At 39.4% G+C, this 19,124-nt stretch overlaps 2 gene segments (V, D, J or C); both read left to right on the forward strand.

Moving 5' to 3' along the window:
* The first annotated feature begins 300 nt into the window (after positions 1-300).
* Positions 301-1,262, forward strand: LOC122704620. The segment is given in 2 exon segments: positions 301-352; positions 569-1,262. Coding segments are annotated over 2 exon segments (450 nt in total).
* Positions 1,263-12,518: 11,256 nt separating this feature from the next.
* Positions 12,519-13,171, forward strand: LOC122705732. The segment is given in 2 exon segments: positions 12,519-12,567; positions 12,786-13,171. Coding segments are annotated over 2 exon segments (435 nt in total).
* The last annotated feature ends 5,953 nt before the right edge of the window (positions 13,172-19,124 follow it).

Below are 19,124 nucleotides of genomic sequence, written 5' to 3' on the forward strand. Positions count from 1 at the left end.
TCCACAAATTCAAATCAGAGTCTGCCTTCTTTGCAATGTTGTTAGAAAATGACCCTAAAGTCCTAAAATAATGACCTTTCTATTTCTCACTCTCCTCACTCTTCTCTAGTCCATTCTGAATTGGTTGAGGTGGGAGGGCGGGGCTTCCTGTCACAAAGTGAGGGCATGAGAAGGACTTGGTGGGTGAGCTGATTGGCTGCAGGAGCAGGAACATTTCCACAGCAGCTAATGACACTCCCTCCCTCAGGGTTTAGTGAAGTATCTGACAGTGAAAATGTCTCAGTAAGAAGAGGAGGCATCATGAAGAGGCTAGCAGGCACTGTGCTGGGGCTTTTGCTTGCCCAGGTTTGCTGTGAGTTGGGGCTGCCTCCCAGGGGCATCTGAAGGATTGAGCAGCTGCTGTATTGTTACGGGAGAGAGAGGAGCTGACAAGTCCTGCAGACTTTGTATCCTATTCATCATCTATGGGATCAGAGGAGAAGCGGGTCGGGGGGTGGTGGAGGCACTTTCAGGGTTTTGTAGGAGTTACGGTGACACTCACCTGTGACTGTTTCTCTTTCCTCATCAGGTGTGCGAGGGGTGGATGTGGAGCAGAGTCCCCCAGCCCTGAGTCTCCAGGAGGGAGCCAGCTACACGCTTTGGTGTAATTTTTCCACTTCCCCACCGAGTGTGAATTGGTATCTTCAGAACCCTGGGGGCCACCTCATCCACCTGTTTTACATTCCTTCAGGGACAAAGCAGGAAGGAAGATTAAAGGCCACGACAGTCCCTGCAGAACGCCGCAGCTCACTGCACATTTCCTCTCCGCGGACCACAGACTCGGGCACTTACTTCTGTGCTGCGCAGCACGGTGCTCCCCAGGCACCTGCGGCCTCTACAGGAACCCTCCCGGGGCTCAGCCCCTCCTCCAGCCTCAGTCACACCGTGAGGCCCCACAGGGCATTTTCAGTGCTTAGTAATCCTTAGGAACATTGGTATAGGTATAACCACAAACACTTTTTAGCCCAACAGATTTCTGTTGGTCTTTTCCCTTTGCAGTCTATCTCCTTCTGCACTAGAACCTCTAACTTGTAACTAAAAATGTAGCTGATAAGAGGACAGAATTAAAATAAGTATTTCTCACAGTATGCTGGACTCCAAAACAGTAAACATTGAAAGCAACTAAAAGAAGAGAGAAATCTCTCCAGTAAGGATATTATCCAGCTTGGTTGGGTGTCTCAAGAATGTTCAGATCTGTCTCACTGTGATGTATCCCAACAGGCAACTGCAAGCACTGGTATCCCATCCTATCAGTGCAGCAAGTGAAGAGAAAATATTTGCTCAATGTTTAATATGACTTTGACCACTTATAAAGTATTTCTTATAGATCTGGATGCAAAAAATCTAAAATCAGTTCCGCTATAGCCAGAGTCTTGGCAGGGCTGATTCCTTCCAGATTCTCTGAGGAAGCATCTGTTTCCTTTCCTTTTGTGGCTTCTGGAGGCCACCTGGATCCATGGCTCAAGACCCCTTCTTGAATCATTCCAAATCTTACTTCCACCACCATGGCTCCCTCCTCTCCTGGAGTCAAATATCTTTCTGACTCTGTCCTATAAGGTATAAAATTTAAAGCACAGAAATCTCAATTAAATAGAGCTGGCAGAAGAGGGGGAGTTCTCCCGACCTGTGGACATCACAGAGGGCAAAAGGAAGACGAAAGAAGCCTCTTCTTCCCTGGTCAGTACGCCGTCAATAGAAAGTCAAGGGCGCTCTGTTTACTATAACCCTCTTAATTTCCTTGTGTTCTCTATAAAAGCATTTCCTTTCCTTGTCCAGTGGGGACTTGCATGTGGCTCCTCATGGTTGCAGATCTGGAACTTCAGTCCTTTTGTGATATCAATATACTCATCTTTTCTGGAGAAATATTTGGCAGTCTGTCATTTGTTCCCTGTACCTGTGATTTTGTTTTTGTTCTGTTGTATTTGTTCCTTTGTTTTGATTCGCTTTTATATATCACATATAAGTAAAAAACACTATATGTCTTTCTCTGTCTGACTTATTTCTTTAAGTATAATACACTCCATATCTATCTATGTTGTTTCATTTGGCAATTGCATTCTTTTTTTATATTTGATTAATGTTCCATTGTGTGGTGTGTGTGTGTATGAGTCAGTGTGTATAGATAGATAGTTAGATGAAAGATCGATATTTTCTCTAACCATTCATCTATAAACGAACACTTAGCTTGGTTCCAGATCTTGGTTACTGTAAAAATGCTGCTATAAACATTGGGGTGCAGATACAATTGGAAGCGTTTTGTTTTCTTTGAACAAATACCTGGGAGTGAAATTGCTGGGTCATATGGTAGTTGTATTTTTAGTGTTTTGAGAAGAACCTCCATAATGTTTTCCATAGTGGCTCCTCCAATTTCCCACCCAACGGCAGTGCAGGGCTTTCCTTTCCTCTGCATCCTCACCACACTTGTTATTTCTATTCTTTTGATAATAGTCATTCTGATAGATGTGAGGTGACACCTCATTTTGACATAGATTTGCTCTTTTTCTGAATATTAGAGACTTTGGACATCTTTTCATGTACCTATCGGTTATCCCTTTGGAAAAATGGCTATTCAGGTCCTATGCCCAGTTTTTAATCAGATTGTGTTTTTGTTATTGAGGTATATAATGTCTTTGTGTATTTTGAATATTGGTCCCTCATTGCAAATATCTACTCCCCGTCACTAATTTGCCTTTTATTTTTGTTGATGGTTTCTTTGCTGTGCTTTAGATTTTAGTTTGATTCAGTTCAGTTCAGTTCAGTCACTCAGTCATGCCCGACTCTTTGTGACCCCATGAACTGCAGCACACCAGGCCTCCCTCTCCATCACCAACTCCCGGAATTCACCCAAACTCATGTGCATCGAGTCGGTGATGCCATCCAGCCATCTCATCCTCTGTTGTCCCCTTCTCCTCCTGCTCCCAATCCCTCCCAGCATCAAGGTCTTTTCCAATGAGTCAACTCTTTGCATGAGGTGGCCAAAGTATTGGAGTTTCAGCCTCAGCATCAGTCCTTCCAAAGAACACCCAGGACTGGTCTCCTTTAGGATGGACTGGTTGGATCTCCTTGCAGTCCAAGGAACTCTCAAGAGTCTTCTCCAACACCACAGTTCAAAAGCATCAACTCTTCGGTGCTCAGCTTTCTTCACAGTCAAACTCTCACATCCGTACATGACCACTGGAAAAACCATAGCCTTGACCAGACGGACTTTTGTTGGCAAAGTAATGTCTCTGCTTTTTAAAATGCTATCTAGGTTGGTCATAACTTTCCTCTCAAGGAGGAAGCATCTTTTAATTTCATGGCTGTAATCACCATCTGCAGTGATTTTGGAGCCCCCCAAAATAAAGTCTGACACTCTTTACCCATCTGTTTCCCATGAAGTGATGGGACCAGGTGCCATGATCTTAGTTTTCTGAATGTTAATTTATGTTAGTTTGATTAGGTCCCATTTATTTATCTTTCCTTTTGATGCCCTTGAGACAGAAAAAAAACAGTTGCAAAGAGAAGTGTCCATTAGTACACTGCCTGTATTTTCTTTTTCAAGTTTTAAAAGTTTCAGGTCTTACATCTTGGTCTTTAATCCATTTGGAGTTTATGTTCGTATATGTTGTAGAAAATGTTGTAGTTTTAGTCTTTTCCTTTTAGGTGTTCAGTATGGTCAACACCACTTACTGAAGAAACTGTCTTTTCCCCACTTCAAGAAGCTATATAAAATCATTCAGAGTAATATCTCTACATGGCCACAGAGGGGCAACACCACTTCAGAGACAATTAACTTTTGTCCCACATACACAGATTCTTCAACTAGCCAGAAATGATCCTTTAAATATCTATTAAATTTTTATCTCCAACTTTGCTTCAATTTACATCTCTGAATCTTATATGTACATAGGTAGATACCTAAATAGTATCTGTGTATATTTCAGTCTAACAGTTTGAAAAATATGGCTTTGAAAATTGATATTTCTTTAAACAGCATGTTTTATCCTTTGACATTAAGGCTATACTAGTTTCTCTAATATAAATTTATAATGTTTTCATCCAGATATATCCCAGACTCCAACCCCAGAATTCCCTTACCCCATTCTTTACTAAGAAATCTAGTGGTGGTGTACGTTCCAGTTCAAGCAGCTCCTCCATCAGAACTACTCTCTGACTGAGTCCAGAAGTGAGTCCATTATTTTCTTGGGTCCATCATATAGAAACACATTTCTCTTTACTAGCTTTTATCTGAATGTACTTGCATTGGGATTGGGTTGACTGAAGATTGCTACTTCTGTTTCTTTCTTGAATGAGACCCAAGGATGAACGTTTTAGGCACTAGTAAATGTATATTGAAGACATGCATGGATGAATGAATAAATAAAAAATAAAACACACCAAAAATTAAACAAACAATAAAAAATCCCCTTAGAGAGCTGGAGTAGATGGGATTAGACTGAGGAGTGGGAATGGTTATTATTGTCTCTTGTTAAACTGTGTTGATGTTTTTCTTTGATAGTGTCTGAGATGACCTCAAATACAGAGACCACAAACTCTTAAAAAAAATGAGCCCCTTAATTTCTGTTTCTATACCCTGCTGTGTTGACCTCTAAAGCCAAATTGGTTCTTCACATTTTTGTATTTTACCTGTGAGAATAAGGTGTAACTCAGTATGAGAACTATCAAAAATATGTCATTACTGAATGATCATGGTCCCATATCTTCTGAATTCTGCAGCATTTTCCTAGCTAATCTTATCAATTTGGAGATGAAAGATTCTCCAGAAGAAATTATTCCAGTGCTTCTCAATTTATTTTCTCCATGCTTATTCTTGGAGACATTTTATTTGCCTGATTTATATTTTATAAAAAGTATAAATTGAAATTGATCTAATTATATTTTATTAATTCTTAGGATCATGTAAAGTGCGGAAACCCCAAAAGATGGTGTTAAAATGTAAATTCCATCAGGGCAAAAGGACTATGTATCTTTATGTTCTGCTCCATAAGCTTTGCTCGTAATGATATATTATGCCCCTTGTGTATCCTCAATAGACTTTAGTATTTGTAATAAAAAAGAAATGCCCCCTACATACTAATCTTGTGACTTCATGGGAGTCCCTCTCTTACCCACTGTAAAATAACACTAGTCCTATTAAAACATCAAACTGTCCTGATACATGATATTTAACCTTGTAGGAGGGGTAAGGAAAAGGAAGAAGAGGATAGTGTGAGAGAAATTCTCACCTGCACTTTATCCTTGTAAGGGGGTCATTTCAGACTCTCAATGAATTTAATTTTCAGTGATTCTAATTCAGCACAGAATGAGAAATACTACTTCTGAGCAAGAAGTTTAAGAGAATGCACTTGTGAGAGGGTGGGGCCTACTGCAAGAATAAAAGCAGGTGTGAACTTAAAGTCAGACTTCTAGCTGGCTGAGAAGCGCAGAAGAGGAACTTGAGTTGCCACTGAGCACTGGTGCCAGAAACACTGGACAAGATACTGGGAGCATCGCTTACGATTCTGTGGCTTCAATTGGGCTGTAAGTTGTGGAGTAGAAAACCTAGGATATCTCAATAATTAGGGGGACTGGGAAAACTGGGTTACAAACAAGTTCACGCAGATAGAAACTTTAAGAAATAAACATATGTCTGTGGAACTGATGGCTTTTTATCTCTTTAAGTGGGGGTGAGTGGCCAACAGGAGGAAAAAACTGTCCAAGTGCAGGTGAAACAGAGCTCTTAATCTTTGACAGTCCAGGAAGGAGAGATTTCCATTCTGAACTGTAGTTATGAGAATCGTTTTTTTTTTTTTTTTTTACTACTTCCTGTGGTACTGGCAATACCCTTGTAAAGGCCTTGCATTCTTGATAGCCATACCTTCAGTTGTGAATGAAATGGAAGAGGGAAGATTCTCAGGGAAGTTTTCCTCAATAAGAGTTCCAGACAGCTCTCATTGCACATCACAACTGCCTTGCCTGGAGACTCATCCACCTACTTCTGTGCAGCAAGTGCACAGTGCTCCCCAGGCACCTGCAGCCTGTACCCAGACCTACAGCCAAGGCTCCAGTCACACCCTCACACGCAGACACATACAATATGTTTGTGCATAAAATGTCTTAATATATTGAAGAAAACTGACTTTATACAGAATTTATTTTTTGACCAAAAAGGAAATTATATGGATCAAGTGCAAAGAGATGTCTCTAGACTCCCAAATATTTGATACATATTTAAATCTTATAGCTTTAAAACAAACCTAAGTTAAAAAAAAAAAAAAAAAACAATTACAATGGATGCTAGAAGATATTTTGAAAGTAAATGTTGGGAGAGCACACTATATAAATATGTATGATGTTGAGCATCTTTTCATGTGTTTGTTAGCCATCTGTATGTCTTCTTTGGAGGAATGTCTGTTTAGTTCTCTGGCCCATTTTTTGACTGGGTCATTTATTTTTCTGGAATTGAGCTTCAGGAGTTGCTTGTATATTTTTGAGATTAGTCCTTTGTCTGTTGCTTCATTTGCTATTATTTTCTCCCATTCTGAGGGCTGTCTTTTCACCTTGCTTATAGTTTCCTTTGTTGTGCAAAAGCTTTTAAGTTTCATTAGGTCCCATTTGTTTATTTTTGCTTTTATTTCCAATATTCTGGCAGGTGGGTCATAGAAGATCCTGCTGTGATTTATGTCGGAGAGTGTTTTGCCTGTGTTCTCCTCTAGGAGTTTTACAGTTTCTGGTCTTACATTTAGATCTTTAATCCATTTTGAGTTTATTTTTGTGTATGGTGTTAGAAAGTGTTCTAGTTTCATTCTTTTACAAGTGGTTGACCAGTTTTCCCATCACCACTTGTTAAAGAGGTTGTCTTTTTTCCATTGTATATGCTTGCCTCCTTTGTTGAAGATAAGGTGTCCATAGGTTCGTGGATTTATCTCTGGGCTTTCTATTCTGTTCCATTGATCTATATTTCTGTCTTTGTGCCAGTACCATACTGTCTTGATGACTGTGGCTTTGTAGTATAGTCTGAAGTCAGGCAGGTTGATTCCTCCAGTTCCATTCTTCTTTCTCAAGATTACTTTGGCTATTCGAGGTTTTTTGTATTTCCATACAAATTGAGAAATTATTTGTTCTAGTTCTGTGAAAAATACCGTTGGTAGCTTAATAGGGATTGCACTGAATCTATAGATTGCTTTGGGTAGAATAGCCATTTTGACAATATTGATTCTTCCAATCCATGAACACGGTATGTTTCTCCATCTGTTTGTGTCCTCTTTGATTTCTTTCATCAGTGTTTTATAGTTTTCTATGCATAGGTCTTTTGTTTCTTTAGGTAGATATACTCCTATGTATTTTATTCTTTTTGTTGCAATGGTGAATGGTATTGTTTCCTTAATTTCTCTTTCTGTTTTCTCATTGTTAGTGTATAGGAATGCAAGGGATTTCTCTATGTTAATTTTATATCCTGCAACTTTACTATATTCATTGATTAGCTCTAGTAATTTTCTGGTAGAGTCTTTAGGGTTTTCTATGTAGAGGATCATGTCATCTGCAAACAGCAAGAGTTTCACTTCTTCTTTTCCTATCTGGATTCCTTTTACTTCTTTTTCTGCTCTGATTGCTGTGGCCAAAACTTCCACAACTATGTTGAATAGTAGTGGTGAGAGTGGGCACCCTTGCCTTATTCCTGATTTCAGGGGAAATGCTTTCAATTTTTCACCATTGAGGGTAATGCTTGCTGTGGGTTTGTCATATATAGCTTTTATTATGTTGAGGTATGTTCCTTCATGAAAAGGTGCTCAACATCACTCATCATCAGAGAAATGCAAATCAAAACCACAATGAGGTACCATTATATGCCAGTCAGGATGGCTGCTATCCAAAAGTCTACAAGCAATAAATGCTGGAGAGGGTGTGGAGAAAAGGGAACCCTCTTACACTGTTGGTGGGAATGCAAACTAGTACAGCTGCTATGGAGAACAGTGTGGAGATTCCTTAAAAACTGGAAATAGAACTGCCATGTGACCTAGCAATCCCACTCTTGGGCATACACACCAAGGAAACCAGATCTGAAAGAGACACGTACACCCCAATGTTCATCTCAGCACTGTTTATAATAGCCAGGACATGGAAGCAACCTAGATGCCCATCAGCAGATGAATGGATAAGGAAGCTGTGGTACATATACACCATGGAATATTACTCAGCCATTAAAAAGAATTCATTTGAATCAGTTCTAATGAGATGGATGAAACTGGAGCCCATTATACAGAGTGAAGTAAGCCAGAAAGATAAAGAACATTACAGCATACTAACACACATATATGGAATTTAGAAAGATGGTAATGATAACCCTATATGCAAAACAGAAAAAGAGACACAGATGTACAGAACAGACTTTGGGACTCTGTGGGAGAAGGCGAGGGTGAGATGTTTTGAGAGAACAGCATTGAAACATGTATATTTTCTATAGTGAAACAGATCACCAGCCCAGATTGGATGCATGAGACAAGTGCTCGGGCCTGGTGCACTGGGAAGACTCAGAGGGATTAGGTAGAGAGGGAGGTGGGAGGGGGGGATCAGGATGGGGAATACATGTAAATCCATGGCTGATTCATGTCAATGTATGACAAAAACCACTACAATATTGTAAAGTAATTAGCCTCCAACTAATAAAAATAAATGAAAAAAAATGTATGAGATGGAGCTAAAATAACACATAGAAGGAAATTTATCTTTTTAAATACTTATACAATAAAGAAAAAAGATTGACAAACTACTATCAAGGCCTTCAGGAAAAGATGATAGAAAAGCAAATTAAACACAACAGAAACTGAAAGAAGCAAATAATAAAATGTCCAGTTGGTGAAATACAAAGAAAACTATGGAAATAACCATGAAATCAGTCAGTTCAGTCTTTGCGACCCCAAGACTGCACCACACCAGGCTTCTCTGTCCATCACCAGCTCCCAGAGCTTGCCCAAATTCATGTCCATCAAGTTGGTAATGCCATCCAACTACATAGGACTCATCCTCTGTAGTCCCCTTCTCCTCCTGCCTTCAATCTTTCCCAGCAACAGGGTCTTTTCCAATCAATCAGTTCTTCACATCAGGTGGCCAAAGTATTGGAGCTTCAGCTTCGGCATCAGTCCTTCCAATGAATATTCAGGACTTATTTCCTTTAGGATGGACTTGTTGGATCTCCTTGCAGCCCAAGGGACCCTCAAGAGTCTTCTCCAACACCACAGTTCAAAAACGTCAATTCTTTGACACTCAGCTTTCTTGATAGTCCAACTCTCACATCCATACATGACCACTGGAAAAACCATAGCTTTGATTATATGGACCTTTGTCAGCAAAGTAATGTCTCCGCTTTTTAATATGTTGTCTAGGTTGACCATAGCTTTGTTTCCAAGAAGCAAGAATCTTTTAATTTCATGGCTGCAGTCACCATTAGCAGTGATTTTAGACCCCAAGAAAATAAAGTCTGTCACTGTTTCCATTGTTTCCCCATCTATTTGCCATGAAATGATGGGACTGGGTGCCATGATCTTAGCCTTTTGAATGTTGAGATTTAAGCCAACTTTTTCATTCTCCTCTTACACTTTCTTTAAGAGGCTCTTTAGTTCTTCTTCACTTTCTGCCATAATGGTGCTATCATCTGCATATCTGAGGTTATTGATATTTCTCTCGGTGATCTTGATTCCAGCTTGTGCTTCATCCAGTCTGACATTTTGCATGATGTATTCTGCATATAAGTTAAATAAGCAGGGTGACAATATGCAGCCTTGACACACTCCTTTCTGAACTTTGAACCAGTCTGTTGTTCCATGTCCACTTCTAATTGTTGCTTCTTGACTTGCATACAGATTTCTCAGGATACAGGTCAGGTGGTCTGGTATTCCCATCTCTTGAAGAATTTTCCACAGTTTGTTGTGATCCACATAGCTTTGGCATAGTCAATAAAGCAGAAATAGATGTTTTTCTGGATTTTTGTTTGCTTTTTCTATGATCCAACGGATGTTGGCAATTTGATCTCTGGTTTATCTGCCTTTTCTGAATCCAGGTTGAACATCTGAAAGTTCATGGTTCACATACTATTGAATCCTGGCTGGGGAATTCTGAGCAGTACTTTGCTACTGAGTGAGAAGAGTGCAATCATGTGGTAGTTTGAAAATTCTTTGGCATTGCCTTTCTTTGGGATGGGAATGAACACTGACCTTTTCCAGTCCTGTGGCCACTGCTGAGTTTTCCAAATTTGCTGGCATATTAAGTGTAGCACTTTCACAGCATCATCTTTTATGATTTGAAATTGTTCAACTGGAATTCTCTCACCTCCACTAGCTTTGTTTGTAGTGATGCTTCCTAACAAAGGTCCATCTAGTCAAAGCTTTGGTTTTTCCAGTAGTCTTTGTGGGTGTGACTGCTGGTCTATAAGGAAAACTGAGTGCCAAAGAATTGATGCTTTGAACTGTGGTGTTGGAGAAGACTCTTGAGAGTCCCTTGGACTACAAGGAGATCCAACCAGTCAATCCTAAAGGAAATCAGTCCTGAATATTCATTGGAAGGACTGATGCTGAAGCTGAAACTCCAGTACTTTGGCCACTGATGGGAAGAACTGACTCCTTGGAAAAGGCCCTGATGCTGGGAAAGATTGAAGTTGGGTAGAGAATGGGATGATATAGAATGTGATGGCATCACCGTTTCAATGGACATGAGTTTGAGTAAGCTCTGGGAGTTGGTTATGGACAGGGAATCCTGGCGTGCTGCAGTCCCTGGGGTCGCAAAGAGTTGACCACATCTGAACGACTGAACTGAAATGATACATAGTGTGATTCTGCTTAAACAACATTCTCAAAGGGACAAAACATAAAAATAAAAAGGAGATCAGTAGTTAGCAGGGTTATAAAGAGTTGCAGGGATGGGGAAGGTATTCAAAGAGGATTTCTTTAGAGAGATGAAAAAATTTTGTGTCATGATTTAGTGGTGTTACAAGAACCTATACATATGATAAAAATTCTTAGAGTGATGCATCAAAACCTAAGAGTGTGTATGAAAACTGATTTATAAGGTTATGGTATTTTGAAAGAATATTATTAATATAAATTTCTTGATAGATATGTAATTATTATATTAATATATATCTATATTATATAATATGATGCTCTGCAAGTTGCTGTAGTCATTCACAATCTCCTCTCCTTAATTACAAATAATGTCAAGCCTGGGCATTCATTATTTGTCAGCACTTAGATGTGAAATGGGACAGAAGAGTAAATGTCTCGGATAAATACAAACTCACCTCCCTGCTTCACTCATTCATGAGTTACTTTGATCTTAAATTCCATGAACTTGCCATCTTTTAGACCTTGTCTGTATTTTCTTTTCTACTTGTTTAATTGCCTTAGGTTGTTTTATATTAATTCATCTATTACAACAATGAAACCAAATGGAAGATTAACAGCTACATTCACATGAACGTGAAACAGTGTACAGAATTTGAGTCACCGTCTTCTATGGTGTTGACAAGTACTAAGTGTCCGCAGTTTGTAGATATTAAGTTTCATAAGAGTGAGTTATAGCATTATGTCACAGAAAGATCTGGCATGTTTATCTTTATTTTATAAAGAGAAATAATAATGAGCAACTGACAAATGAGACTGAATACTCTGGACCAATGAGACACAAAATGTGCCACGAGGATGATTCTAGGACACATGGTTTAATAAGTACAATTCTACATTTAGAGGCAACAGGATTGAATATCCTGATCTTCCTCAAAGTTTAATACATAAAACTCAATATCAGATTTCAAAAGAATAATATTTTATTCCTGATATAATGTCATTTAAATATAAACCAAGTAATAGACTCTGAAATTCAGATGGACTGATTGTTAAAAATCATTTCATGTTGAAGTAATTTTATTGATTGAAAAACCTAAGTAGAGCCCTGCAACTCAGTAAAAAAGAAAAAAAAATAAGGCAGAGATACATTAATTACTTTGGATAAGATTGCTTTTCACCCAGAAAGCCTAAGATCTGTGAATGCTTTAAAATAGTCACTAGATTCTGGATGGAGAAAAGTAAGCATAGGCTAAATTAATGACCAATCTGTAGATTACAAGAAAGTTTTGTAGGCTATACTAAATTATATCTGAAACAGGATGGCAAAACTATTTTACTGAATCAATGTATGTCAACTTGTTTAACCTTCAGTTTCCCTCAGTTCAAACCTCTAATACTAACTTCTTTCCTCATGCCCCTTTTCAGGATCTGCCAAACTTAATGACCAGGGAAAGACAAGTAGACAAAGGAAAGGTGTGTGGTGAGCCAGACTTCATCTGTACACAGACCACGTGGTCGGTGAACATGACACCCTACTTCCCGTTTGGGGGGAGTCACACAGGAGCCCAGGTGCTATGTATATGTGCTACCAGGCACTCAAAGACACTGAAACCTTAGCTTGAGGCAGAATTAAACACATTTGTGCAGGGGAATCCACGCCTCATGCAACTCTCCAGTCTGCTCTGGGTGTTCCTGGCCTTCACCTTCTCTGGTAGGGATGCTCCCAAACACTGGTGCGGTGTTCAGGGTGAAAGGACTGCACACAGGCACGTGGTGCTTCACCGGGACTTGGGGAGGAAAGGAGGACTGGAGGAAAGGAAGTGTTTTATGATTTCAGTTTGGTTTGTAAATATTTGGGTCCAAAATTCTCTAACTTCTACAGCATTTTGTTCACTAGTTCAGCTCTGTTTCCTTATTTTTTTCCCACAGGATCTGGTGTGGCCCAGAAAGTTACTCAAGACAAGCCAGCCATAATCAGTCAAGTGGGGAAGGTAGTCACCCTGAACTGTCAATATGAAACCAGTAGGAATGTGCATGACTACAGCATTTTTTGGTACAAGCAGCTTCCCAGTGGACAGATGACTTACCTCATTCGTCAGTATTCAGAAGATGAGAATGAAAGGGATGGCCGTTACTCCGTAAACTTCCAGAAAGCACATAAATCCATCAGCCTCACCATTTCATTCTTAAAACTGGAACATTCTGCAAAGTATTTCTGTGCTCTCTGGGAACTCACAGTGTTTGAAGTAATAGGAAAAGCTGAACAAAACCCCCAGAACTTAATAAGAGAGAGTCCCCCTGCTTCAGGACCCTAGCTGAAATGCACAGCAGACCTCAGACAAGAAATGATAGTCTTGTGGTTCCTTAATCTGTGATCTGGATCAGAGGAATTAATTCTACGTGAAAGCTTCTTCTATGTCATTTGGATTCAGGTGTCCAGAGAAACTTTCTACTAAAACATTCTCCTCTTGAATTTTTGAATTTAAATCAAACATACAGAACATGTGTAATCTTGTCTAAAGTTATAAAGTAGCTCCATAATAATGTAAAGTGACAGTTTCACTAAAAATACACTCATATCACACACCTGGGTCTAGTTATTTGGAATCATCATGGAAATAATTTCCTGAATAAGGATTCAGGATTTCTTCTTAGACTTACATCACTTAAGGTGCAATCAGACAAGCAGAACCACCAGTGGTATGGAATAAAAAATTAGTTATAAATATTAGAACTCAGAAAGTTGCTAGATTTGGTGGAAGAGTGTATACAAAGGTATTATCTTCGTATCTGGTGTTGAGAAAAACTTCATTGTTAATTTGCTAGAGTAATAGTTGTAGAACAAAGCTGGAATAGACTGAAGCGTGGACAAATTGTGACTCATAAGGACATATTAGAACCATGAGGATAATGGAACCCACAAGACTCACTAAAACTTGTCTACATCTCACCTCCTTCAGTCTCACAGTAGTGGGTGACCCGAGGAGAAGTGGGTGTCATTTGACATTATGCTTAAAATTGGCTTAAAGCTCAACATTCAGAAAAATAAGATCATGGCATCTGGTCCCATCACTTCATGGCAAATAGATGGGGAAACAGTGGAAACAATGATGGACTTTATTTTTTGGGCTTCCAAATCACTGCAGATGGTGACTACAGTCATGAAATTAAAAGACACTTGCTCCTTGGAAAGAAAAGTTATGACCAACCTATGCAGAATATTAAACAGCAGAGATATTACTTTGCCAACAAAGGTCCATCGAGTCAAAGCCACGGTTTTTCCAGTAGTCATGTATGGAGGTGAGATTTGCACTATAAGGAAAGCTGAGTGCTGAAGAATTGATGCTTTTGAACTGCGGTGTTAGAGAAGACTCTTGAGAAACACTTGTACTGCAAGGAGATCAAACCAGTCCATCCTAAAGGAAATCAGACCTGAATATTCATTGGAAGGACTGATGCTGAAGCTGAAACTCCAATATTTAGGCCACCTGATATGAAGAACTGACTCATTGGAAAAGACCCTGAGCTGGGAAAGATTGAAGGCGGGAGGAGAATGGCATGATAGAGGATGAGATGGCTGCATGACATCACTGACTCAATGGACATTAATTTGAGCAAACTCCAGGAATTGGTGATGGACAGGGATGCCTGGCGTGCTACAGTCCATAGGGTCACAAAGAGTCGGACATGACTGAGTGACTGCGTTAAACTGAACTGAACTTACATACACACTTGGCCTAAGACAAAGAGACGATGAGGAGGAGATTTGGTGGGAAGTGGAGGTGTTGTGAGTCAACAATAAGATGAAATATCAGATCAGCAGCAACACGTGTGAGTAGCCATAGTCTCTGGAGCCCTCCACCAACCCCCAAAACATAAAAACTGTGGCTGCTTCATCACAATGACCTTCTAAATGTCACACAAATTTTTTTTGTGGCCAACCCTGAGCCAGAACAATACAGGAAGCACATTCTGGGAAAGATTTCCAGTCAGTTAAGGTAGCTCAAAACTGCTACAATACTCTTTAGGTTAATTTGGCAGTCATCTGTACTCTTTTAACAGCTTTTGAATAAAGAAGACAGCAAAACTATGCTTCTTGCTAATGTTGTTTTTGCTGTTCAGAAACTAAGTCATGTCTGATCTTTGCGACCCCATGGACTGCAGCACAAGGCCTCCTCTATCTTCCACTATCCATTGATTTGGTGATACCATCCAATGTCTTATCCTCTGCTGCCCTCTTCTCCTTTTGCCTTCAACCTTTCCCAGCTTCAGAGTCTTTTCAAATGATATGCCTCTTGTCATCAAGTGGCCAAAGTGTTGGGGTTTCAGCCTCAGCATCAGTCCTTTCAGTGAATATTCAGGGTTGATATCCTTTAGGATTGGCTGGGTTGATCTCCTTGCAGTCCAGGGGACTGTCAAGAATCTTCTCCAACACCACAATTCTTGCTAATATGATGCAGTAATTCCTCATTCAACCCAAAACATTCTAAACATATCCTTCAAAGATTAGAGCACCTATCCATTTGTGGGTGATGTTACTTTCTCTTCTAGCTAAGCCACACTCTGCCACTGAATCCTGTATCTTCACTACTGAGATATAATAAGATATAAGATTGACTTATATTAGCATATCTTGTTACCACATGTAGCAAATGCGAGAGGGGAGTTAAAATTTAATACATAATGTAATACATAAATATATTTATATAAAAATGAAAGACAAATTTTCATAAGTATTATTGTTCTTATTTCTGCAAATGACCACATGGTTATAGCAGGTATTTATAATGACCTCTTCCATTACCCATCCTATAACCTCTTTGCTCATAGCAAGCACTTCCATTCACTGCTATACTTCACTTCCTATAAAGCAATCTCCTTATTCAGGAGCAATGCTAGAGGAAAGTCATAAATTTGAATAAGGAGTTCTGCAGGTCCACCACTCTGGTTTTGGCAGACGTTTGCAAGTCATTGTATTTTGGGAAACATCATTAAAATGATATCTAACTTCATATTAGAAGCAATAGAAGCCACGAAAGTAGAATATTTTTTAAAGAGCTTAAAGAAAACAAGCAAAATATCCAAGCTAGTTTCTTATGAACATCAATGTATATTTCTTAATTCTGAGTGTGTTATAAATCACTGCTAAGAGTTTTGAAAGTCAAAGCACAGAGTGATAAACTGTATTTGCAATGCATATTTCTGAAAAAGGACTCAAATGCAGAATATGTTAGAAGTTCCTTTAAATCAATAAGAAAACAGATAATAAAGAATGGCAAAATCTTGGAGATCTAACTCAAAAATAAGATATCCGATAGCTAATAAATATATAAAAACCTTAATATTATTATTAATTAGGGAAATGAAAATAATACCGTATCTCGGCATTCCATCTGGGTCCTTTCAGTACTCTGAGTATATCAATGTGGCTAAGAGAATATGACTCCAGGAAATAGGGAGAGATAATGACTGTCTCCAGGAAAATAAATGATTAAGTGAATTTTCTAAAAGCTTCCATCATTGAACTGATGTGGAGAAAAGAGCAAACAGTAACAAGTCACAGACCTGGACATTGAAGGAGAGGTAGGATTTACTGGAAAAAATAAAGTTGGTATTTACCCAGCTTTAGTCAACGTGAGGCACTGTGGTTTGAGTTTCAGATTATCTAATTCAAATATCAAAACCCTAAGAGATAGGTTTTATTGTTTTCTTTTCTTTTTTCCATTTATTTTTATTAGTTGGAGGCTAATTACTTTACAATATTGTAGTGGTTATTGCCATACACTGACATGAATCAGCCATGGATTTACATGTGTGCCCCATCCCGAACCCCCCTCCCAACTCCCTCCGCACCCCATCCCTCTGGGTCATCCCAGTGCACCAGCCCTGAGCACTTGTCTCATGCAGCCAACCTGGACTGGCGATCTGTTTCACACTTGATAATATACATTTTCGATGCTGTTCTCTCGGATCATCCCACCCTCGCCTTCTCCCCTAGAGTCCAAAAGTCTGTTCTGTACATCTGTGTCTCTTTTTCTGTCTTGCATATAGGGTTATCGTTACCATCTTTCTAAATTCCATATGTATGCGTTAATATACTGTATTGGTCTTTATCTTTCTGCCTTACTTCACTCTGTATAATGGGCTCCAGTTTTATCCATCTCATTAGAACTGATTCAAATGTATTCTTTTTAATGGCTGAGTAATATTCCATTGTGTATATGTACCACAGCTTTTTTATCCATTCATCTGCTGATGGGCATCTAGGTTGCTTCCATGTCCTGGCTATCATAAACAGTGATAGCGATGAACATTGGGGTGCGATGAACATTGGGGTGCAAAAGAAAACAACTTTGGGAAATGAGTTGTACCTTTCCTAATTGTGAAAAGCTTCTTTACTTTTTATAATCAGCCTGTGTGTCGCATTTTAGAGGGCTGCTTAAGAGCAAGGTCTGGACTATGGAGAAGCACTTGGCCCCAGAACTGGATGGCTGAATGTCTCAGTGGTGGTGACATTACTGGTTTAAACTGGACGCTAAAGGAAACTAAGAAAGAAAATGCCCAAACATAGATTCAACTGTCCCAGGATCAGTAAATGAGGAAAGCATCCACTAACTAGTTAACAGTGCCGGATGCTTTAGTTAGTTTCTTATATAATAGTGTGCTGGGAGAAACAAGGGCTACAATGAGATCTCATTCCTTAAACACCCCAAGCTTGTTTCCCTATCAAGTCCCGTGCCCCTTGTTTTCCCCTCTCTCCTGTGATGCTTTGCTGTTGTTTAGTCACTAAGTCGTGTGTGACTTAACCTCTGTCCATGGGATTTCCCAGGCAAGAATACCAGAGTGGCTTGCCATTTCCTTCTCTATGGGATTTTCCAGACCCAGAGATTGAATCCACCGGAAAGTGGATTCTTTACCACTGAGCCAGTGATGCTATCCTCCCAAATATGAACATGATGCACTTCTGAATTCCTTCATGTTTCAACTCAAATGTCACCCCTTTGTGAACCCTTTGTCTAAATCTGTTTTTCCGTCCTGAGAATCGGACTCTAGCACACTGGATGCAGCAAGAATGAAAGCTGACATACTGCCACCTGGTGTCCTGCTCAAACATTCTGTGAGGCTTTCTCTGGCTTCCCTGCTCCCCTCCAGTGATCATGGATTAAATTATGGGGAAGCCTAATCACAATAGGAGCTGCCAAGGCTGAGCCAGTCAGTAAACGTCCCAGTGCAGAAATCAAGAGGGAGAGGATTCAGGAAAACTGGCTGGCTGTTTGTTTTTTCTTTTGCCTGCCATATGTGAAAGTGATTGATTCCAAATGACAAATACAACACATGAGATGATTATGGCTGCCGAGTTTGGGGTACCTTGGATAGAAAGTTTGGAATTGTTGCACAAGATAGATTTTCCTCTATTAAGTCAAATTGCATTTACTGCTCTGTCCTTTCTTGTAGTATAGAAATATCCTGAGAAGTGGGAGCAAGAGTCAATTATTAAAATGTTAATACACAGTAGTAGCAAACACAGGTTGGTATACTCTTTCTATGTTATATTATGATACCCATTCTCTCAATATAATACCTTATATTTAAGGTAGTTAACATCAGCTAATGGGAACTGATTTCCCAGTAACGGTAAGAAACATGATAGACCACTGATACTTCTGATAACACATGAAATCTGCTGTGTAAACTGTTAAACAAACCTCAGAAAATATTGAGCTTTATCTTGTAGATAGACTCGTCTGGAATTTCATGCCATGGCTTCCTATCCTCCAAGGTCTTGTACATTTCCACAGCTGGTTGAGAGCCTGTGACAGAGAAGGTGTTGCACTCGGTGATTCGCATGTGTGTTCACAGTTCTTACTGGAACCTCTCAAAGTTGTGTCCACCCTACTTTAGGAAGGCAGTGGAGCAAAGTGCTTCAGACCAAAGACTTAGATTTTGTCTCTAGATCTAGCATTTATTAGTTGTGTGACGTTGGAATTGTGACAGTAATTTTTATGCTTAATTTCCTCATATCTGCACTGTGGTTATTGATAGAATTTACCATGCAGGCTTCTGATAAGAAGTGAATGGAATAATGAATGCCAATGCTAAGCCCAGTGCCCAGCAGAAAGATACTGGCTACTTAGAGAAATACAACTGAATATGAGACAGTTTCAATACCTTGTCTGGTATTGCAGAATAAGTGTCAGAGTGGAGCCCTCCCTCCATATCTTACTTAAAGCAGATGCCCTTTCTCATCTTAAGAGTCACTCTCTATCT

Source organism: Cervus elaphus, chromosome 12 (genome assembly GCF_910594005.1).
Source record: "Cervus elaphus chromosome 12, mCerEla1.1, whole genome shotgun sequence".
In the NCBI taxonomy this organism is placed as follows: domain Eukaryota; kingdom Metazoa; phylum Chordata; class Mammalia; order Artiodactyla; family Cervidae; genus Cervus; species Cervus elaphus.